Below are 21452 nucleotides of genomic sequence, written 5' to 3' on the forward strand. Positions count from 1 at the left end.
ACGCGGGGCCAACGGACCTGCGCGGGGAAAAACTTTCTCACGTTTCGCGTAAAAACGGCGCAATTGCGACAGTAGCGGTGACTAATAAAAGTTGTTTTTACGAGCGATCGTTCCCATTAGCGTATTTTGCCCCGGGTAGCACGACGAATGAGAACGAAACGTTTAATTAGAACGCCGCCATTGTCTGCCCCGCAGATGATACTTCTTTTCCCGTTATTATGGGCCATGGTCCTGTCCGCCATGGGCGGCTACGTTCCACCCGGGCCGCGGTTCAGGTGTCCCAAGGAATCTAAGTACATCTACCCCTGCGTGTGTCTTCGTGGCAGCGACAGAGGCCTTTACGTTCGTTGCGAGAACACCAATCTCGCCAGCCTCAGCCTGGCGTTCTCCAATTTAGGCAACGAGGGCATGCCCATCGAGGAGCTAATTTTGTACAAATGTAATATAGGTGCGTATAATATTATCCGTTTTTTCGAATCGAACAGCATTTTTCATATTTTCAACGACCTCGTTAACAAGGAATGATCCTTAACCCGGAGATAAACAACATTTTGAAACTGTAGAAATCTATGGAAATACAGAATGGTCCACGCAACTTGTACAACGCTATAACTTCCAAAGTATGCGTTGGACGAAAAAATTTTGTATACAAAAGTTACATGGCTTAAAGGGGTACTTTTCGAAGATTTGAAGTTCAATTTCGTTTTTTTAATTAGAATACTATATTTTTTATATAGAAACATGGAAAATATCGAATCTGAGTAAAAAAATATTGACCCTATTTTTTGAGAATTTTCTTCACGTAATAAGAATTTGGAGATTCAATCTTGTTACAGATTTCTGTAGAACAGTGAAAATTATCGAGAAATCAAGTGAAATTACTCATTATTATTATTACTCATTATTTGATATTACGGGAAGAAAATTGTCAAGAAATGAATTGAAATTACTCGTTAGTTATAAGGTTTAGGGCTAATAAAGGTCAATACTTTTCTACTCAGAATTCGATATTCTTCCATATTTTGAAATAAAAAATATAGTATTCTATTTAAAAAAACAAAGTTGACCTTCAAATCTCCGAATCGCCTCCTCCTATAACAAAAATAAATGCACTAAATTATGTATCCCTTTAAGCCATGCAACTTTTGAATACAAACTTTTTCGTGCAATGCATATTTTGGAAGTTATAGAGCTGCACGAGTTGCGTGAACCATCCTGTATATGAGAAGCATAGTAGTACGAGTATAAACTCTATAAAATGATAGGAGTACTTTTCTTTGTCACTTTACACTATTTTATTTTGAATTGGTTGCAAATAAAATGGCATTATTACTAAAAATATCGAATGTAACAGAATCGGCCAAAACGTTTAAATGAATAATTTGAAAGAAAAGAATTGCATTCCTCCTCTAACTATTAAGAACTCCAAATATGTATAAGATCATGATCTACTTTCTGATAACGAAATAGAAGATTCTATGCAAAAATGAATAGTTCTGCTATTTTCTACTGTTTAGCAATACCAACAAATTTGATACACATTCGTGAAAAAGAAATTAATGGAAAAAAGCTTCGTTTCTTAGAAATACCCTTTATTTTAATTAACCAAAATGCTTAGGAATGTATTAAATAAGTTAGTTTAAATTGATTAATTTACTTCTAGATTGTATACAATTCTATTCTGTATTTTAATTTTCAGGTATAGACACTTTTTAAAAGTTTCTTGAAGCTATATACGTGTATTTACAGCTGTTATAAGTACATGAAATTTTTTTAAACGATAAATGCAAAACATCATTTTTCGAGAAACATGTAAATATATGTTATACAATATTTTTTTTGCTACGGAAATTCAGTTTAAGGGATCAAAATTAACCCTCAAGTATTTGGCTATTTTTAATTTTATTGTTATGATTCTATTAAAATTATTATAATTATAATATTGTTTGACCTAAATTACATAGTAAGTAATCCTTCGGAACAATTGTTTAAATATTTAATGAAAATATCCGATTTTATTAATTTGTAGTTGATATTAGACGAAGTCTTTTATTTTAATGTATAAGTTAATATAACTCGAGACATACATTGAATTGAAAAATATAAAATGTAATTAAGAGTCACTTTTTCTTTTTAAGTTAATTTACGGAAATATGACTTAACAGCAAAATTTAATTTACTAGAAGTCCGCCCCTGTATAACGCTTCGTGCAACGTCAACCTCGCGATGACTCTAGCGATACTAACGAATGACAAATACAGTGCCTCCTCAAGAAAAAAAATGTTACCGAGAAAAGAGTAGTGCGAAAGCAACGAGATTTCTCCATTATATATTAAACAATGTATATCTACAAATGTGCAAAAATTATAACGAATTCATATGGATGGAGATTTTCGTAAAATTCGTATAAGATCTTCACTAAATAACAATTGCTTCTACTAATACTTTTCATTTAGTACTGAAAGAAATCAACTTCCTATACAAATTTTAAGACAAAATTTGCAAAATTAACAAAGCTACGAAGTTTTAACTGAAGCATGATAGGCATTCTGTCAGAAATGGATTCTACGATAATCTTCAAATTATACTAAATGAAATCAAAACATAATAATTGGATATAGAACTGTCTGCAAGTATATTTGCACCTATCTTCAGTTGTTTTCCCATATTAAACCAAAAACATCATAATAAAATTCGTCGTTAAAGAAAGCACATATACATGGAGAGAAATTTAATTTATATCGCCGATCATTTTTTTTTGCAATTCTACGATAATCCTTGAGTTATACTAAATCAAATCAAGAAATAATAGTTGAATATAAAACTATGTGCAGCTATCTTCAGTTGTTTTCGCATATTAAACCAAAAAAATCATAATAAAATTCGTCATCGAAGAAAGAACATACCTCTTTTATACATAGAAAACAATTTAATTTACATTGTCACTCATTTTTTTTGTGTAACACAAAAGTTAAAAATCATAGATAAGTATATAGACTGCCGATCTTTATGCAAATTCATATTTTTATTAATAAAATTAACACTAGAACTACCAACAGTTATAGTGTGACTATTGGTACCAAAGAAATTAAAACCATAGGTACGTGAAGAAATATATAATGAAATGGAAATAAGTGTTTATTTATTCTCTTATAGAAAATTACGGTAAATTTTCTACAAGTGTTATTAGAAATTGCGAATGGGTCATTTTGACTGCTTTGATAGTTCTAATATTAATAAAATGGGAACTTTGTAGAGGATTGTCTTAACCCCTAAATATAATAATTCGTATCTTTAAGTATTTCTTATATTTCTGCATATTAAGTGCATTCTGTAATTTTTTAAGAATTAAAATTTCCCCCAAATACATAAACATTCGCAGTCTAGTAATTAGAGCCCCAAGTTTAGCTCGTTCGTCCATTTGTGTTTCGTTTTTAGGACGTTTTTACGGTCCAGCGCTTTATCCCCTGGACGTTCGAGTCCTAAAGTTCGTCGACACGCCTTTGGGACGGATCGAGGAGCACAGTTTTCTCGGCGTGAACAGGACGCTCCAGGAGCTGTACGTGATAAACAGCGTTCTGGAAAAATTCCCGCGCGAGGCTTTGCAGATATTGGGAAACCTGAGTATCCTGAGCATCGCCGGTCATCGAATCGCCACTCTGCCGGCGGACAGCTTCGCCGAGAGCGCGGCGGCGGCTAAAATCGAAAAACTGGAGATCAGTAACGGTACTGGGTTTCGTAAAAGGAAACTCCATTGATTTCGATCTTCTCTCTGATTTGGTATCTCGATTTTCTTAGGAACCCTGACCTCCCTTCCGGTAGAAGCGTTGACTGCTTTGAAGAAGCTGAAGAGACTCGATCTCCACGGCAACGAGATCAAGGAGCTACAAAGGAATCAGTTCAAAGGCCTGAGGGACACCGAGTACGTGGACCTGTCCCACAATTTGATCAACAAGCTGGACGGTTCCCATTTGGCCGACCTGACTAAAATGGGTTGGTGCAATCTGTCTCACAATGCGATTGCGGACTTGAAGAGGTACGTAAAGTAATTCGTCTCGCCTCTCGTTTTATTGCCCATCCTTTACCGATCGCAGAGGCACCTTCGCGAGGAACTCGCTGTTGAAGGTGCTCAATCTGAGCCACAATAAAATCAGAAAACTCGATTCCAACACCTTTCGCGGAATGCGTTTCCTGGTAAGGCTGTTCTTGAGCGACAATCAGATCAACGACATTGGCAGAGGAACCTTCGGACCGGTCACGAGGATAGGCACCATCGACCTGGCCAGGAACTTTATCAAGAAAATCGATTACCAGATGTTCAATCAACTGCAATTTGCCGAGGTACGAATCGTATTCATTAATTGATACTGAAAAATATTAAAGACACCAAACGGGGCTTTTTCCACGTAGTAAACGTAACTTTGAAACCTTTAACCCCTTCCCGTATCATTTAACTCGACGAAATCCGGGTCCAAACGGCAGACGTTAACGCGCGGTAAACAGACCAGAATGATGCTAAACTGCTTTGTAACAGAGGTTATAAGAATCGCGACCAACTCTTGTGGCGTTCTGATAGAAACTAAAACTCAATCACGATCGTGATTTGCTGTCCGCGAGCCTCGCTTGTGATGTTTACATTTGGGCCGACTTTCTGTTCGCGAATCTGGCTCGTTATATTTATGTTTGCGCCAAAATCTTTGTCACGAGTCAAACTCGTTAAAGTACGGGAAAGGGTTAATAAGAGCAATTAGGTACTGTATAGCAAATCTATTCATTCATCGACCCTTTTTCCCCAGTTGTTGGACGTCTCTGAGAATTTCGTGACCGTAGTGGAGAAGTTGTCATTCAAGGATATCTTTCTGGCGAAGGTCAACTTGTCGCATAACGAGATCGCGAAGATCGAGCCGGGAGCCTTTGAGAACTGCGTGAACATGACGGTCCTGGATATAAGTCATAATAAACTAGACAATATATCCAGATACTCGTTTGACAGCACGACCTATGCCACCGAATTGCAGCTGAGTTACAACCAATTCACTGCTCTAAACCAGGTATTGTTTAGCATCGAATCGAATTAGAGACCTTATAAACAGAGTCTGTCGTCTTATTGCCAATCGTGTGTGATCGTACGTTGTCAAAATTTTATATTAATTTCGAGAAATTAGAGAAAACGGTTAATCACTTGGAATTAAAATGGCGGACCGTCAGAGGCGTTGATAGCCAGACTCCGATTATAGAGTCTCTAAATAGAACGATGTAGTTGAGAACTCTGAAGAACTTCATCTTTATTCGTTCCAGGTGCCTTTGCACAATATGACTGGCTTGAAAATCCTGAACGTCTCCCATAATCTGTTACACTCGGTGCCCCGCCAGACCTTTCCGAAGCTTTACGAGCTCCACACGATCGATTTGTCCTACAACAACTTATCCGAGATACACAACGCGGTGTTCCAAACACTGTTTAGTTTACGGTTCTTGAATCTGTCGCATAACTCTCTCGAAAAGATTAAACCGTCGACGTTTGGTCCGTTGCCAACACTCCTAGACCTGGACATGAGTTACAATCAGCTGATCGACGTCGCCCGTGGCAGTCTGACTAGGTTGCCAAGCTGCAGGTGATTGGTCATTTTCACGAATATTAATTTAGTGTACCTTGCCGATTTCCTTTATTTTTGTATAGACCATTGAAAAAGAAAATTTTCATATTTTTGTATATCGGCCAAGAAACATTTTAAGAGGATAATAAAGGGTCTAAACTTTCGTTGCTTCGTCGTTTATTTTTTCAAATTTTCTAGGGTGGTAAATCTCCCTAATAAATGTTTCGTCATTCTATAAATAAGTCATAAGTAATTTTCAAATGCTCTATTTATTTTTTTGATAATTTTCATTTGATATTACAAAATTTGATTCTCCCTGGAGGCAATGTTATTTAAAAATTAATGGTTCGTGTATTCGATTGAATTAAACTTCAACTTTTGCTTCAGTGATTTCAATTTGAAACTTTAAATGTCCACGTTAAGAAGCACTGCTTCACAACGCGTAAAAGAATAAAGAAAATTGGCGGGATACACGAAACTAGTATTCCGTGTTAGACAACAGACGTTAACGTTTTTATAACAATCGTGACGTATCGATTTGCAGAGTCCTAACTGTCAGGAGCAACCGATTAACAAAGATCTTTCAGCTGCCAATCTCCTTGGCCTCTTTGGACTTTTCAGACAATTTACTCGAGGAGATACCCATCACGGACATCTGGCCGTCGATGAACGCTCTCCTTTCGTTGGACCTTTCCAGGAATCGGTTGGCCGATAATCTCAAGTATGGAAGCTTCGAGAACCTGCTCACCTTGAGGACCCTGGACCTGCAGTCGAACAATATGACGAAACCACCTTGGGAGGCGCTGAGCAGTCTAAACAGCTTGCAGTATCTTCACATGCAGGTTGCACCATTGAACCGAATCTATTTCTCGTCGTTAACTCGTTTTCGATTTGGTAGCCAACGCTGTCGAGTCTTTGAATTTTCATTATCAAAAAGTTACATTTTACGAAGGAATATCGTACACGTTATGATGAAGACTAGCCTAGACATCTAAATATTACTCTTTATATACGAGATGTATCTAAAAAGTAATGAAACCTGTTTTATAAAAAATGTTTACATATATCTTATTGATCAATTTACATAATGTATTTCAAAATAGTTCTGTATAAAGACGTTCCTAAACGTATGCTGGAGATGGAGTAGGACTATGCTTCGTCCATGCAACTATTTCAGACCATAACTCTGTTATTAATGCATTTACGAAAAAATACTAAGAAAGAAAGGTAAATGGCTCGAAGAGCACTTCATCTATAGACCCTAAATTTTTTTCAAATTTAACAGTCCATGTGCAATAAGAATTGCATCCTTTTTTTTATGGAAATATATATTTTTTGTTGCACAGTCCATTTCCCTGTCCATTCTACATAAAAAATTATTAAGGTATTATGGCAAAAAAATTATTAGTTCTCGAGATATTTTCAAGAAATATCTTCATTGAAGAAGATGCTCAAACGCTTCATGACTATGAGAGAATAGATCATACTGAAAAGTACAGCGATAAATACAGATAGTTTAAACGCAGTCATGAAAACAATAAAAAAACGTTATCGGAAATGTTTACAATGTAATGGAGAAGCGTTTGAGCATCTTCTTCAATAAAGATATTTCTTGAAAATATCTCGGAAACTAATAATTTTTTTGCCATGATACCTTAATAATTTTTTAAGTAGAATGAACAGGGAAACGGATCTGTGCAACAAAAGATATGCAGTTCAATTTAAAGAAAGGATGCCATTCTTAATTGCACATGCACTGTTGAATTTGAAAAAAAAATTCTGACATCCTGCGGATGTAGTACTCTTTGAGCCATTTCCCTTTGTCCTTTGACATTTTTTCGTAAATACATTAATAACAGAGTTATGACCTGAAACAATTGCGTGGATATATCTCGAGCTGTACAGATACCGAGAATAATAATGGTCGTCGATTGGTTTAACGAATTAACGATAAATCCATAAAGGCAGTTACCTACGAATAATAATTTCAGGACAATCAGCTAACTCAGCTAGGAAAGTCAGCATTCGGACGCCTGCCAATAGTGTTCGAGCTGAATCTGGCCAATAATCGGATATCGAACGTGAGCAGCCGGGCTTTCGAAGGGTTATTGCAACTGCTGACGTTGAATTTGACAAGCAATGAACTTAGTCATATTCCAAACGGAGCGTTCCAGGGTCTCGTTTCCCTAAGAACGCTCGATCTTTCGCACAATAAACTAGAGAGTCTGGACAATAAGACTCATGGGCTACTAGACGATTGTCTATCCCTGGAGAGGCTCAATCTCAGCCACAACAAAATCTCTTTCGTCACCAGGAAAACCTTTCCAAACGACCCGTGGATCCCTTACAGGCTGAAAGACATTGATATATCGTACAACACTATGCCTGTGCTGACTTTCGAACTTACCATCGGCACGAAGAAGGTGCAGTCGTTGAACATCAGTCACAACAATATTAACGAGATTCGAAGATGTGAGTAATTAACTTGTTTCGAACATTGGTAACTGAACGTTTGTTCCATTATCAGATCAAAACCGAATAATATTCTGCAAAAGTAAAATTTTGATTTCAGACCATTGTAAGCTACATAGTCTAACATTTGTTTCAGTACTTATTTTTGTAACCTTGCTAAAATTCGCAAATTCTATCCTTTATTTCCCTTAACGTCTTAACTTGAGAATGAATTTTTCTAGTATCATAGTGGTAAAGTCTGTCACCTACATATAGGTGACGTGGCAGTCAAAGTGTTAAATGCATTTTCTAGATGTGATCGGGAACTTGACGGCCATAGAGACGCTGGATCTTTCCTACAACGAGATCAACGACATTTCCGAAAAGGACATCTTCGATCCACCGTTGAATCTGACTAATCTGCACCTGAGTCACAATCATCTGAGCCATATACCGCTAAACAAAATTCTACTGTTGCCGAATTTGAAGATCCTCGACGTGGAGTCCAACGAGATAGGCATTTTCGACGACGACTTTATGAAGATCATAGAAAATGGCACGAAACTACAGTATTCTGGTAACACACAAACGTTAGAAATGAAAATTTCTATACAGTGTTGCTTTTTTATGCTTATGTCTCTTGTATCCTTCGTGTTGTGTCAAAACTAAACTCATTATATTATACAGTCTTTAGTTGTTTTCCTGTTTGGTTACTTTTATATTGCCTATAGTCTTTATTCTTTCTTCAGTGTATCCAAAATTTGGATCTTCATTTTGTCTATTGAACTACTATTTTAATATGAGTTGTACAAGGAATGTGACAATTTTTCTATTTTTTAATATAATAAAAAAAAAACAAAACTCTCTTGTGTGCCAGATAAAACTAGTATAATATCTCCTTAAAGATCAAAAAGAAGGAAAAGGATATATTGCATTTGCAAAGAGATACGTATGATATTGCAATTTTAAAAATTTATGTGTTAAAATCTACTATACATATATTTTAAGATATTTAACGTCTCTCCTACGATTCTATAATAGAATACTGAAGTAGCAAAGTGGCATTAAAAGAATACTCATTAAAATTGATAAATAACATGAATACTGGAAATCTATTTATACAAATCTTTTTCCAAGTACGTTATGTTTCTTCCTTTAAAGGAAATATTGTTATACGTAAGGTGTTGGACTGCTGGAAGGTCTAACAGTTTTTGGGCACTCACTCTTTGTCAATGACACTTAGCATTATACACATTTAAGTTGTCAATGTTCAATGGAAACCACGAGAAGGTGTTGAGTATTCTTCCATCGGGAGGTGGGATAGGATATGATGGAATGTGATGGGATTAGATTCTGGTTAAGGAATAATGGTTGGATTCTATCAATGATCCTCTACCGGATTAAATTGTTTGTTATAAAATTACTTACTTCATAACAGCTACAACTTTTGATTTTTCACTGTCTGAATAAATTCGGGCAGTTAAATATGTTACTTTTTTGGTTGGAGTAAATGAATGAAAATGATGTGTTCCACAGATTGCTGTAGCCAGTTCACGTCTTTCCAGCAAGAATTCCGAATGTTTCTTATATTCTTCTGTTGAGCTAAATTCAAAATGTATATTTTTAATATTGACAGTTGCCCAATCAAATAATTTTTGTGGCGTCGTAACCAATTATCATTGGTCCAACAAACAAGTGACAATACTCACATTTATTGCATATTATCTGTTGGATAATTGTCTAAACCATGACAACTTTGTAATTATTTCGGATTGTCCCGAACATGACAATACTGCAGTCCATTTATACCAAAAGAAATTAGTGAAATTTTTGAAAGAAACACATGCCACAATTGTCAAGAAAATCAAATATTTTTCTGACGGAGCATCATTGCAGTACAAAAATAAATAAAATTTATTGAATCTTAGTTTCGATTTTGAAGACTTTGAAATCAACGCCAAATGGCATTACTTTGCAACATCGCATGGCAAAAATGGATGCGATGGTATTAGTGGTTCCTTAAAACGCCTTGCTGCTCGAGCTAGTGTACAAAAGCCGTTGGAAGACCAGATAACAACACCACAAAAATTATTTGATTGGGCAACTGTCAATATTAAAAATATACATTTTGAATTTAGCTCAACAGAAGAATATAAGAAACATTCGGAATTCTTGCTGGAAAGACGTGAACTGTCTACAACAATCTGTGGAACACATCATTTTCATTCATTTACTCCAACCAAAGAAGTAACATATTTAACTGCCCGAATTTATTCAGACAGTGAAAAATCAAAAGTTGTAGCTGTTATGAAGTAAGTAATTTTATAACAAACAATTCTCACTAAATATCACTAAAGACTACAACATATTCAAATTAGAACAAAATCCGACATGGTACTCCAAAAGGTGTCCGACTTCGCATGGAATGACCCTTTAACGGTATTTCCGTTGTTTTATTTTTCTCAATTTCTCACAATTCTTCATTCGTTCCTTCCCTCTTCATCTTAGCAGCATTGTTCTGCCCATCTTATTTTTTAAGGCAAGTTCATAAGTTTTTTGATAGGCAGTAAAACAGCTACTGCTAAACCTCTGTATTATATTTCGTGTCCTTGTATGTCTTCTCTTTAACGCATCCTGTCTCGCAAGCATTAAATAAAATCGATAAAATAAATGCGTAGAAAGGAAACTAATGTGTAATAAATTTGATTTTCAGAAAACCCATTGCACTGCGACTGTTACGTGAGGCCCCTGAAGAGGTGGCTGAACACGCACACCGAAATGCCGAAGGAGTGGTCGAACGTCAGCTGTCGAACTCCACATTTCCTCGCGGGGAAGCTCATATTGGAAGTCACAGAGGATTTGATGGGTTGTGGAGAAAGGGAGGTCAAGGAGTATCCGGAATTCGACATCACCCCAGACGTGAAATATCGAAATATCGAGTAGTACGTATTCCCTTCCAATTGGATCACTGAATCCAAAGCAATCTCTTTTTTGTCTACTTCCCTTTTAATTTTCAAGATTTCGGATCGAAATTAATAGATAAATATCATATCTTTATTTGACTTTAAATTTAAATTCAATTTACACTTTGGTAATTTTCATTTCTAAGATTCAAAACCCAATTATCGATTATTTTCATTTTTACAATGCATTACTTGCATAGTTACTGTATGAATTATAAAGTGTATTTTACAAAAATATTTTATTATTTAACAAAAGCTTTCAATTTGATTTAAATTCAATTTACACTTCGGCCATTTTCATTTCTAACATTCAAAACCCAATTATTGATTATTTTTATTTTTGCAATGCATTCCTTGCATACTATAGAGGGTGTTCGGCCACCCCTGGGAACAACTTTAATGGGAGATTCTAGAGACCAAAATAAGATGAAAATTAAGAATACTAATTTGTTCATTAAGGCTTCGTTAAAAAGTCATTAACGCTTAAAGTTCCGCCTGTAGAACGGCAATCTGAGAGTAGACTTTACATCCAATGCATTTTTTCGGCCCATTTTTGTGGGGCTCCATTAATACGCATTGTTTAAATTTTGAATCATTAAAATCCTCTAATCCGTTCGAGAGTTATGCTGTTTTAAACATATGCATGAAATTTCAGTAAAATAAGTTCTGATTAGACATTATAGTTTCGATAAAGAATTTTTTTTCTTTGAAGTGAGTAGGATTTCGGGGGTATGTCTATTGACCAAAAATAATTGTAATTGACCCCCGAAACCGAAAATAATTTTTTTACAATGATTTGAAATTTTTTAATTTAATTTTTTAATAACTTTTTAACGAAGCCTGAATTAATAAATTGATATTCTTGATTTTCGTCTTATTTTGGCCTCTAGAATCTCCTATTAAAATTTTTTCCCAGAGATGGTCGAACACCCTGTATAAATTACAAACTGTGTTTTACAGAAGTATAAGTTATCCAAATAATTTGAATTTGATTTAAATTCAATTTACACTTCGGTTATTTTCATTTCCAAAATTCAAAACCCAATTATCGATTTCTTTTATTTTTACAATGCATTACTTGCATACTATATAAATTACAAAATGTGTTTTACAGAAATATAAGTTAACATAAAAATTTCAATTTAATTTAAATTCAATTTACACTTTGGTGATTTTCATTTCTAAAATTAAAAACCTAATTATCGATTACTTTTGGTTCGAAACCAAAAGGTTGAAAAATACTGTTACAAAGAACCCTTAGTCTTAAAGAAGATTTTGCTTCCGTACCTTTTATTTTAAATCTAAGAACATACTGGAAGAAGCTAAATATTGACCATATCTTCCAGCAACGAGGACGACAAAAGCTGGAAGGCAACCTGGTATGTGACGTCGCGAGAAGACATCGGTGACTTCTACGTGGTGGTACGCGAATCCGGAAGCAGCAAGTCGGCCATAGAGAAAGATCTCGTCTATAGCGAGCGATCATTCACGATTCAGGATCTCCAGGACTCTAGGTCGAAGTACGAGCTGTGCGTGCTCGCGAGGGACTCCGAAGGAAACGTTAAACACTTTCGGAGCTCTCAGTGTCAGATTTTGACGCAGAATGCGTTCGACTCATCGACGAAGTTCACGGGTGCCTTGTCCTTGATCCTAATCGTCATGTCCTGCGGCTTTCTAGCGTGAAGAGAGAAGAAAGAAGGAACGTCGAGTTTCGTACGTCCCAGAATTAGCCGTGTAAATAATAGCGACCTCGATCGTGACGACGTCGCGGCGTGGATTGTGGTTGTACATAAGTTCTATGCGTTACCAGAGCTGCGAGGGCGTTGAACGTCGTGTATTTATTTTTGTAAAAATATACGCTGACCGGTAGTCTTGTGTGTCTGTCTTTCACACACGGTACAGTATTCCCTCGCTCATCGACCGAATTTTTTCCCCGCCGAAAAGACACAGATGCGTCTCCACCACTTATTCTCTTCTTCTATACGGTAAACACTTTTTTTTAATTTTTATATTTCTCATTGTATCTTTGTGAAAGTATTATTAATAGATTTATGAAGTTTTACATTAATTAGAATAATTTTAATATAGTTGAAAGTTTTTTGGAAATAATTCGAATAATTTATTATTGAAAAGAGATTTATTATTTTCGTAAAGATATAATGAAAATATAAAATAATCTTATATTGTGTTAATGGTTGCCACATAAATACGTGTGCAGCATCACTTTGTTCTATTTGCAGACACGTGAAACGTATTTTAAACCTCAGATCATTTTGTATTTTGACACCATGTGGCGGGCCATAGGTTCAAAATTATTTTACAAAGTCGAAAATATTTCAAGGGCTGTTTTCACACCAACATCAGTTATTCTGTTACATATCAAGCAAGTATCTATAGAATTTATAAAGAGAGAGAAATAAGCAAAAAGATACATTCATTCACAAAAAGTTATTTAAAAAAAATTTATTTGCAACTACATTATTTCAGTTTTTTTTTTTTAATATTTGACATGGTTGTATTCGCACTAAAACATCAAAATTTAGTATATCATGAATCGATGTTATGATTAAAATTGTAGAAAAGCTGTTTTTTACATAAACGTATGTATATACATCCGACTCTTTAGTTAAATTATTGCAGTTCTTGATTCGAGTCAACTTATTTAAATCACGAGATATAAATAAATGCATATTTTAGATAATGACAGTATGCAGTGAATTTTGTCCCGTCTATATCCTTTGTTGTTTACTTCACTGCACTTCGTATTGCTATACATGAAGAAGTATGAACCCAAGAAAGTGCGTTTGTGCTTACATATACATATGTGTATATACATATATATATGTATAAATATAAATATATAAATACATATGTATATGTATTTGAAAGTAGGAGGGAAATAAAAGAATTATTAAAAACCAGAAACTAAAGTACTAAGAAATGTTAGATATAATTGTAAGTGTTTGTATTTCGCGCTTCAGTCGTTCATATAACGTCCGGTGCATGACGCTTCCCCCACCGGCTTGTGTTGTATGTACATACGTGATCTGTGTAAAGTTTTAGAAATAAATTCATACTGCTTAACCTTGCATTTTGGCCAACTATTTGTTTCAATTAACCTATAACAGGTTATGGCCCCAGGACGTTCTGATCAGCGTGGTTTAAATATAAAGTTTGTAAGTTTAAAAGAAAACTGAGTTTAACCACGTGTTGGAAGCATGGCGCAAATCGTGGTATCGACTGCCCGTATAGAATTGTTGAACAAGAGTAGTTACGAATCATGGACCATTTAAGTAGAGGCTCTACTAAAAGAAAGAGTAATTTATGGGAATATGCATCCGGGACAAAATCGTGACCAATTGGGCAGTATGAAAACGCAGGATCGAGAGCCGCGGCAGAAGCGTGGGATGGCATGGATAGGAAGGCACGTGCTGATCTGATTTTATCAATAAGTCTATTACAAGTCATACAAATAAAAGGATGCACCACATCGTATGAGGTATGGCAAAAGTTAAATTCAATTTATGCATCTAAAAGACCCGCGAGAAAAGTAGCACTACTGAAGAAGTTGAGCACAAATCACATGTCAGAGGTTGAAAATGTACGCGAACATATAAGTTTTTTGAAATTGTTGACAAGTTAGAAAGTATGGCAATAAATGTAAATAAAGATTTATTAAGCTCAATGTTGTATAGCCTTCCCGATTCGTACGACAATTTTCGATGTGCGATAGAATCTTGGGACGAATTGCCAGATGCAGAAACGCTTAAGATAAAAATTATAGAGGAATTAGATGTGCGCAGGTATAAGCATAACACTGATAATCCAAGAGCGATGAGTATAAGTAAAATATATAATAATTATATAGGTAATACAGGAAGCACGAACAGAGATTTTAATTATTATAAGGGGAATAGTAGTAACTCAAGTAGAAGTTTTTATAAAAGAAGTGTAGCGCTGCTTCGCTGTGGGTAGGATCTCGGGAAATTCGTAGGAGGACGGAAAAGGAAAGCAGAGGGCGCGTTTCGTCCAGGTCTGCTAGTGGACTCGTCAGTAAGGCTTTCTAGCAGGCCCTGCCTTAGACGACTGGGATGTTGGGAAGTCGTTTGAGGAATGTATATTATAGCAACTGAGGGGTCGGTCGAGCGCTTGTGAGAGCGCGACCCCTCTAGTGGCGAGCATGGGAGGCGACGCCACAGAAGTATTAATGGTACAAATAGAAATGTTGATAACGGAAATGTTGGTAGATATCGTGAATTGAGAGATGATAGATATGATGCCAAGACAATTCAAAGACCGCATTGTTATAAATGTCCACAATTAGGACATAAGGCAAATCAGTGCTATTCAAGAAATGTTGAAAACGTCAATTCGAAGGCAGGAATGGCAGATGATGTGTTTAATATAGAAGATATTAGCAAAAACGAGACACATAATGTTGCTAAGAGTAGGACAAATAAGTATTGGTATCTCGATAGTGGCTATACAGCTCACTTGTGCAAAAATAAAGATAAATTTATGGAAATTACAAGTTCAATTAATAAGGAACTGCACTTGGCTAATAATGCATCGACAAGTGTAAAGGCAGCAGGAGTGGTTCAAATTAATACCCATAAATGGTATCATAGAAAAATCTGTAAAACTAGAAAATTCGTTATACGTTCCTGATTTGAGGACAAACCTATAACATGAAATAACTATCGTTATCCGTGACATTGAGTCTATTTTCCATTTGTCATCCCACCCAGGGTCGAGATTGAAATTAATTTTTATAGTTGTTAAGGGCGTGGTTTAAAAAGAAACCAGTATCGAAAATATTTTTGCGTACATTTTAGACGTTAAAACAAACCAGCAGTCATTGAAATGGGAATTGGGAATACTTTGAATAATTACTACGAAATTTTAATTTGAAAAGTTGCCAACGCCTAATACAGAATAATTGGAAAAGGCAGATCGATTGATAGGAGGCTCTTAGAAAGAAGACTGTAGCGACGAATAATTCAAGATCGTTAGGTGGCCGGGAGGTTGAGACGATTAGCGGACAATTTGTCTTAATAACACCAACCGGCTAATCCCATGAGCCTAATTCTACGGAGCGCAATGTACCGCCACTAATAAAGGCGTTTCTCTCAAGGCTCGAGTGAAAAAGTTCTCAAGGAAGTCAGCGGGCTCGCGAGCCCCGCGCTGTAAGATGATTTCATTATTCCGCGCTTTATAATTAGCATCCACGGTTATCCCGGAGGAAGAGAAATAGCTCGGGGGAGGGGTTTTCTAATGAGGCCGAGGTTCCGTAGAAGTTGTCGCTTCCGCAAAACGATCCTCTCGGCAAGATTAACGGCGTCAACGCGATCGTCCACACGACGTCTCTCGATCCTCTGTTTCAAGATCCTTCGTCATCTTACAAAAAATTTATTTGCATTCTTCAATTGTAGTAGAATAATGCTCAACAACTTTTCTCGTTGTGTCTTGTGCAGTATTTTTTTTTTTAAATCGTAATGATCACGCATATTTCAGTTAACCCCTTGCCGTACAATGACAAGTCTGACTTCTTGAAGTCAAGTTTCACAATCATAAGACTCGTCATCAAGTCTTATACAGAATGTTCAGCCACCCCAGGGAAAAATTTTAATGGGAGATTCTAGAGGCCAAAATAAGACGAAACTCAAGAATATCAATTTCTTGATTGAGGTTTCATTAAAAAGTTATTAAAAAATTCAATTAAAAAATTTCAAATCATTTTGAAAAAATTATTTTTGGTTGCAGACGTCAATTACAATCGTTTTTTATGAATACACATCCCCGAAATCCTACCCACTTTCAAGAAAAAAAATTCGAATAGGTGCTGAAATTTTTCAAAACGTTCTAAAAAAATTATTTCCGATTGCAAGGATCGATTACAATCATTTTTGGTCATTACATATACCCCCGAAATCCTACCCACTTCCGAGGAAAAAATTCCTTAGCAAAAATTTGATGTGAAGGAATGCTTCCCTGAAAGGACAATGTTAAGTCATAGAGGGGTTTACTGACCCAAGAGCGTACAGCATATGCTATACACCGTTAGAAAGGTCTCGCCAAGGCGAATCGACTGATACCATTTTTAACTTCGCTATCAGATGGGATAATGTCGAAAAATGGCCTCAAAGTTCGAGATTTTGCGGTTTTGAACAAAAGAAACCGGTAGTAAAAGCCCATCCGGCCCGAGGGACCTCGGGTAAGCACCTGAGGAAAAACCGAGGGGTGTAAGCGATACTCTAGCAGATTGGGACGGCAAATGTGCCCCACCACCTTCATTTCAGTGCCGTGTTGGGCCTGCGTTTGTCGCATGGGCCCCGTTCCAAATGCCCAGGGCGAAATCGCCAATGGATCAGTTGTTTTTTATGAACATAATATATTCATGATAGAGGATTCGCAGGTATGAGTTGGGAATGTGCAGGTTAGTATTCAGTATTCACATCATTATGTTTCGTTCAATCAATAAAATGTCACTCCATTCACTATTGTAAGTGACGCATTAGTCTGAATACTAATCTGCACATTCCCAACTTATACCTTGCGAATTGTATACCATGAATATATTATGTTCATGAAAAACAACTGATTCATTGGCGATTTCGCCGTGGGCATTTGGAACGGGGCCCATGCGGCAAAACGCAGGCCCAACACGGCACTGAAATGAAAGTGGTGGGACACATTTGCCGTCCCAATCTGCTAGAGTATCGCTTATACCCCTCGGTTTTTCCCCAGGTGCCTACCCGAGGTCCCTCGGGCCGGATGGGCTTTTACTACCGGTTTCTTTTGTTCAAAACCGCAAAATCTCGAACTTTGAGGCCATTTTTCGACATTATCCCATCTGATATCGAAGTTAAAAATGGTATCAGTCGATTCGCCTTGGCAAGACCTTTCCAACGGTGTATAGCATATGCTGTACGCTCTTGGGTCAGTAAACCCCTCTATGACTTAACATTGTCCTTTCATGCGAATCTTTAAAATGTCATAACTGAACAGGTTGGATGATTTTAATGTTTCAAAAATGCAAACGATGCATATTTTAGTAAAGAATATGTAAAGATTCCAAAAATATTTGAAAAATTGATCCTTCACCTTGCAAAATGAGAAAAACCCCATAAAAATGAACCAATTTTTAAACGACTGTGGCGTCGCCTCCCATGCTCGCCACCAGAGGGGTCGCGCTCTCACAAGCGCTCGACCGACCCCTCCGTTGCTATATATACACTCCTCGAACGACTTCCCAATATCCCAGTCGTTTAAGGCAGGGCCTGCTAGAAAGCCTTACTGATGAGTCCACTGGCAGGCCCGGACGAAACGCGCCCCCTCCTTTCCTTTTCTGCCTTCCTACGAATTCTCACGAGTTCCCTAACCGCAGCGAAGCAGCGCCACACGACCATAACTCCTACAATAGTGAATATATTTCAATGAAACTTTTTTCTGAAGTAAAGTTCATGGGTGCTTACAAAAAAAATATTAGACAACTTTTCTATAGGGCGTCAAACAAAATTACTAAAAATCAAAAACGAATTTTTAAGAAAAATCGACAAGGGATAGATAGCAGGAAATAGCTGCTGAAATTTTTCGGCAAAAAAAGAAAATTTTTAAATCATTCCGAAAAAATTATTTTCGGTTGCGGGGGTCAATTACAATCGTTTTTGGTGAATAGACATATCCCCGAAATCCTGCTCATTTTCGAGAAAAAAATTCAGTACGGGCGGACTTTTAAACGTTAATAACTTCTTAACGAAGCCTCCATCAACAAATTTGTATTCTTGATTTTTCGTCTTATTTTGGCCTCTAGAATCTGACATTCAAATTTTTCCCAGGGGTGACCGAACACCCTGTATATTAAGATCACTTTATTTTTACATTTACGATGCATTCATAAAACAAATCTATTCTTTTTCGTGGCCATTCCTTGTACAAACAAATTTAAAGAAAATTAAATAATATACATAAGTTTGACAAATTATTTGAAATTAAATCGTACGTCAAGGGGTTAATTTAACTTTCAAGGGTGACTTCCACTATCTTGGTCGTAAAAATGGGTCATTGTCAGTAATTTTTTTGCTTAAAGTATTCAGTATTGCATATTTTATATTTATTCATCCTTGCTCTCACTGCGTGTAAATGTAGTTTTGTTAAATTTAAAATCGATTACTGGATTACCTTTCAAGATATTTTGATTGTCGTTTCGAGAAAATTATGCTTCGAACAGCTTCGAAGTTTCAAGTGAGGTTACAGGATATATAAAACGGATCTCTTGAAATGGTTCTACGGGACTTAATTTGTCGAATTCCGGCTTAAAACTTTACGAACCCGTTCTTAATACTTGAAACTTTCAGAAAAGGTAAAAAATAAATTGGTTTTTTGACCCAACGCGGTCCCTTCGTTTCGAAAGATCCTCGAGATTCAGAGAAACAGACAACGAGCCTGTTTCGTCGGTGCTTAACGGGACATTGAATCAGTAAACGCATAGCGTGCGCGATCGTTATCAGTCTCGACGCGAACGGAAAAAACAATCGACCCTTCCAGCCTCTTCCCGCACGAATCGCGAATGGGACGTTTCTCTTTATTTATTTAACAGGCGGTCCCTTTAATTCATTTTTAGCATGGGAACGAAGAGAAACAAAGGTGAAATAAAATATTCGAAAACTAAAACTAAACGTTCGAAAAAATTCACTTTAAATGTTAACCTTTAAAAGCTTTAAACCCTTAGGGAATCATACATTGATGCAATCCTTGAATTCAAAAAATTAAATTTTACCTAAAACTGTTCGACTTCCATTCATTGAATTTCAATTCCTTCAAGAAATTTATTCCTTAACAAACTATTTTTATTTTTATTTGTAATTTCTAAGATTGAGATTTTCACACGTTTTCCCACTTTTTAAGCTCTTCTATGTAGATCCGCCAGTGGCGACGAGTGTCCTCCATAACCAAACGAAATTCACACCGTTTGTACTTTCAAATTTCAAATAGCTAAAACAAGCGCGTCGTTAATTTGTTCATTTAAATTATATAATGGCGGATCCAGGGCCCGCAGGATGCGACAGAAGTATATCCCTCTGTCGAGACAGCGAGTCGTTAAGGATTATTCGCGATTTCCGCGCGAGATAGGCATGGATCCACGATAACATGTTACCGGAAATGTTCTTTCGTGCGATCGCTTTAATTATCGAATATTTGCGAGGCAGTCGCCGAGGAAGGAGTCCAATTAGCCTGAAACCGCGGCGGTCGTTACGAAGCCGAACGATTTCTCCTCGTAAGCGTAATCGGTATCGGTAGCTCGTTACGAAATCCTTGGACACTTTCACCGGTAGGCGATGCCTCGGTACCGTACGAGAGTTCACGACCGTGCACGAACGTCCACGAAGACGACGGTTGTTCGCGGCTGTCTACCAGAGGCAGACATCCGTTTGTTTGGGCCCCGGTTGGGGCCATAAGGCCCCAAGGCTGTTCGGCCTGGAATAAATTTATGCGCGCTCCCTTCCTCCTTGCTCGCGACGAGCCTCGGTTTCGTTGACCCGACTACACTGCCCCGCGACTTCCTTCGCTAACGCAATAATTATTTATCGATCGGTCCCAGTACTCTGTAAATCGTAGATCCTGCAATCAACCTGCGTATCGATTTCCAATTATTTATTCCGGTTCAGATTCGTCCGTGTTATAAATAGATTAAAGAGTGACTCGCCGCGAGATTTCCAAGAGAAAATTTAACGCGATGAACAGAACGACCAGTTCTCGAGGCTGGACGAACGCATTTACATAGTCTACTTTGGGCAGTGACTCACGCAACAGTCTCTCCTGAGATCTGTACGCCTGCGAACGTTGCTCGTCTCATCGATAAAAAAAGAAGGACGTCCGTGGGGCCCAAAATGAGAGTCTCGTTGGTTTTCGAACGGAGTGTAAAGGACCGTTTACCAGAAATGGCATAGTAGGCTAGAATTTTGAAAAATTGACCATGATTTGAAAGAGTCTGCAGATTTTCATGAAAATTGAGGTGTTATGTGATTTTACGGCAACCTGCGGGAACTTAATGTAGAGAAAAGAAAGAGAAATGAGAAATGTTATATAAAATTTGTGAATTTTTTCGTCGATTGTCTACATAGTTACATATTTTTTTATTATCTGAAAATGCAAACTGTATCCCATATTATACTATTTTTAAACTCTCAATTCAAAATAATGTCCTTTCAAATCCCATGTCAAGACTTTGCTGTTGCAATAAATCACGTCTTAAAACAAGAATAGAACACATGGATCTCGTTCAAAAAAGCAAAAACGCACAAAATAACACAAGATTTTTATCAACCACCAATAATGTGAAGAGGAAAGACCGAATAATCATGACAAGGCTACGAATAGTAAACTCACACATGAGTACCTTGAAAAAAACTGCCAACCTGAAACCTATGCAACAAAATCA

At 36.8% G+C, this 21452-nt stretch overlaps 1 protein-coding gene across 1 annotated transcript; it reads left to right on the top strand.

Annotated features, from left to right (window-relative positions):
- Positions 1-195: 195 nt before the first annotated feature.
- On the top strand, positions 196-12694 carry LOC122403112 (protein artichoke). Its single transcript, XM_043406445.1, has 11 exons — positions 196-448; positions 3439-3726; positions 3799-4036; positions 4095-4341; positions 4797-5051; positions 5299-5615; positions 6142-6439; positions 7589-8069; positions 8362-8625; positions 10762-10990; positions 12358-12694. The coding sequence occupies exons 1-11, from the start codon at positions 196-198 to the stop codon at positions 12692-12694; spliced, it is 3207 nt and encodes a 1068-aa protein (XP_043262380.1).
- The last annotated feature ends 8758 nt before the right edge of the window (positions 12695-21452 follow it).

This window comes from Colletes gigas, unplaced genomic scaffold (genome assembly GCF_013123115.1).
Source record: "Colletes gigas isolate AHSC1104 unplaced genomic scaffold, ASM1312311v1 Colletes_gigas_Sc00044, whole genome shotgun sequence".
NCBI lineage: Eukaryota > Metazoa > Arthropoda > Insecta > Hymenoptera > Colletidae > Colletes > Colletes gigas.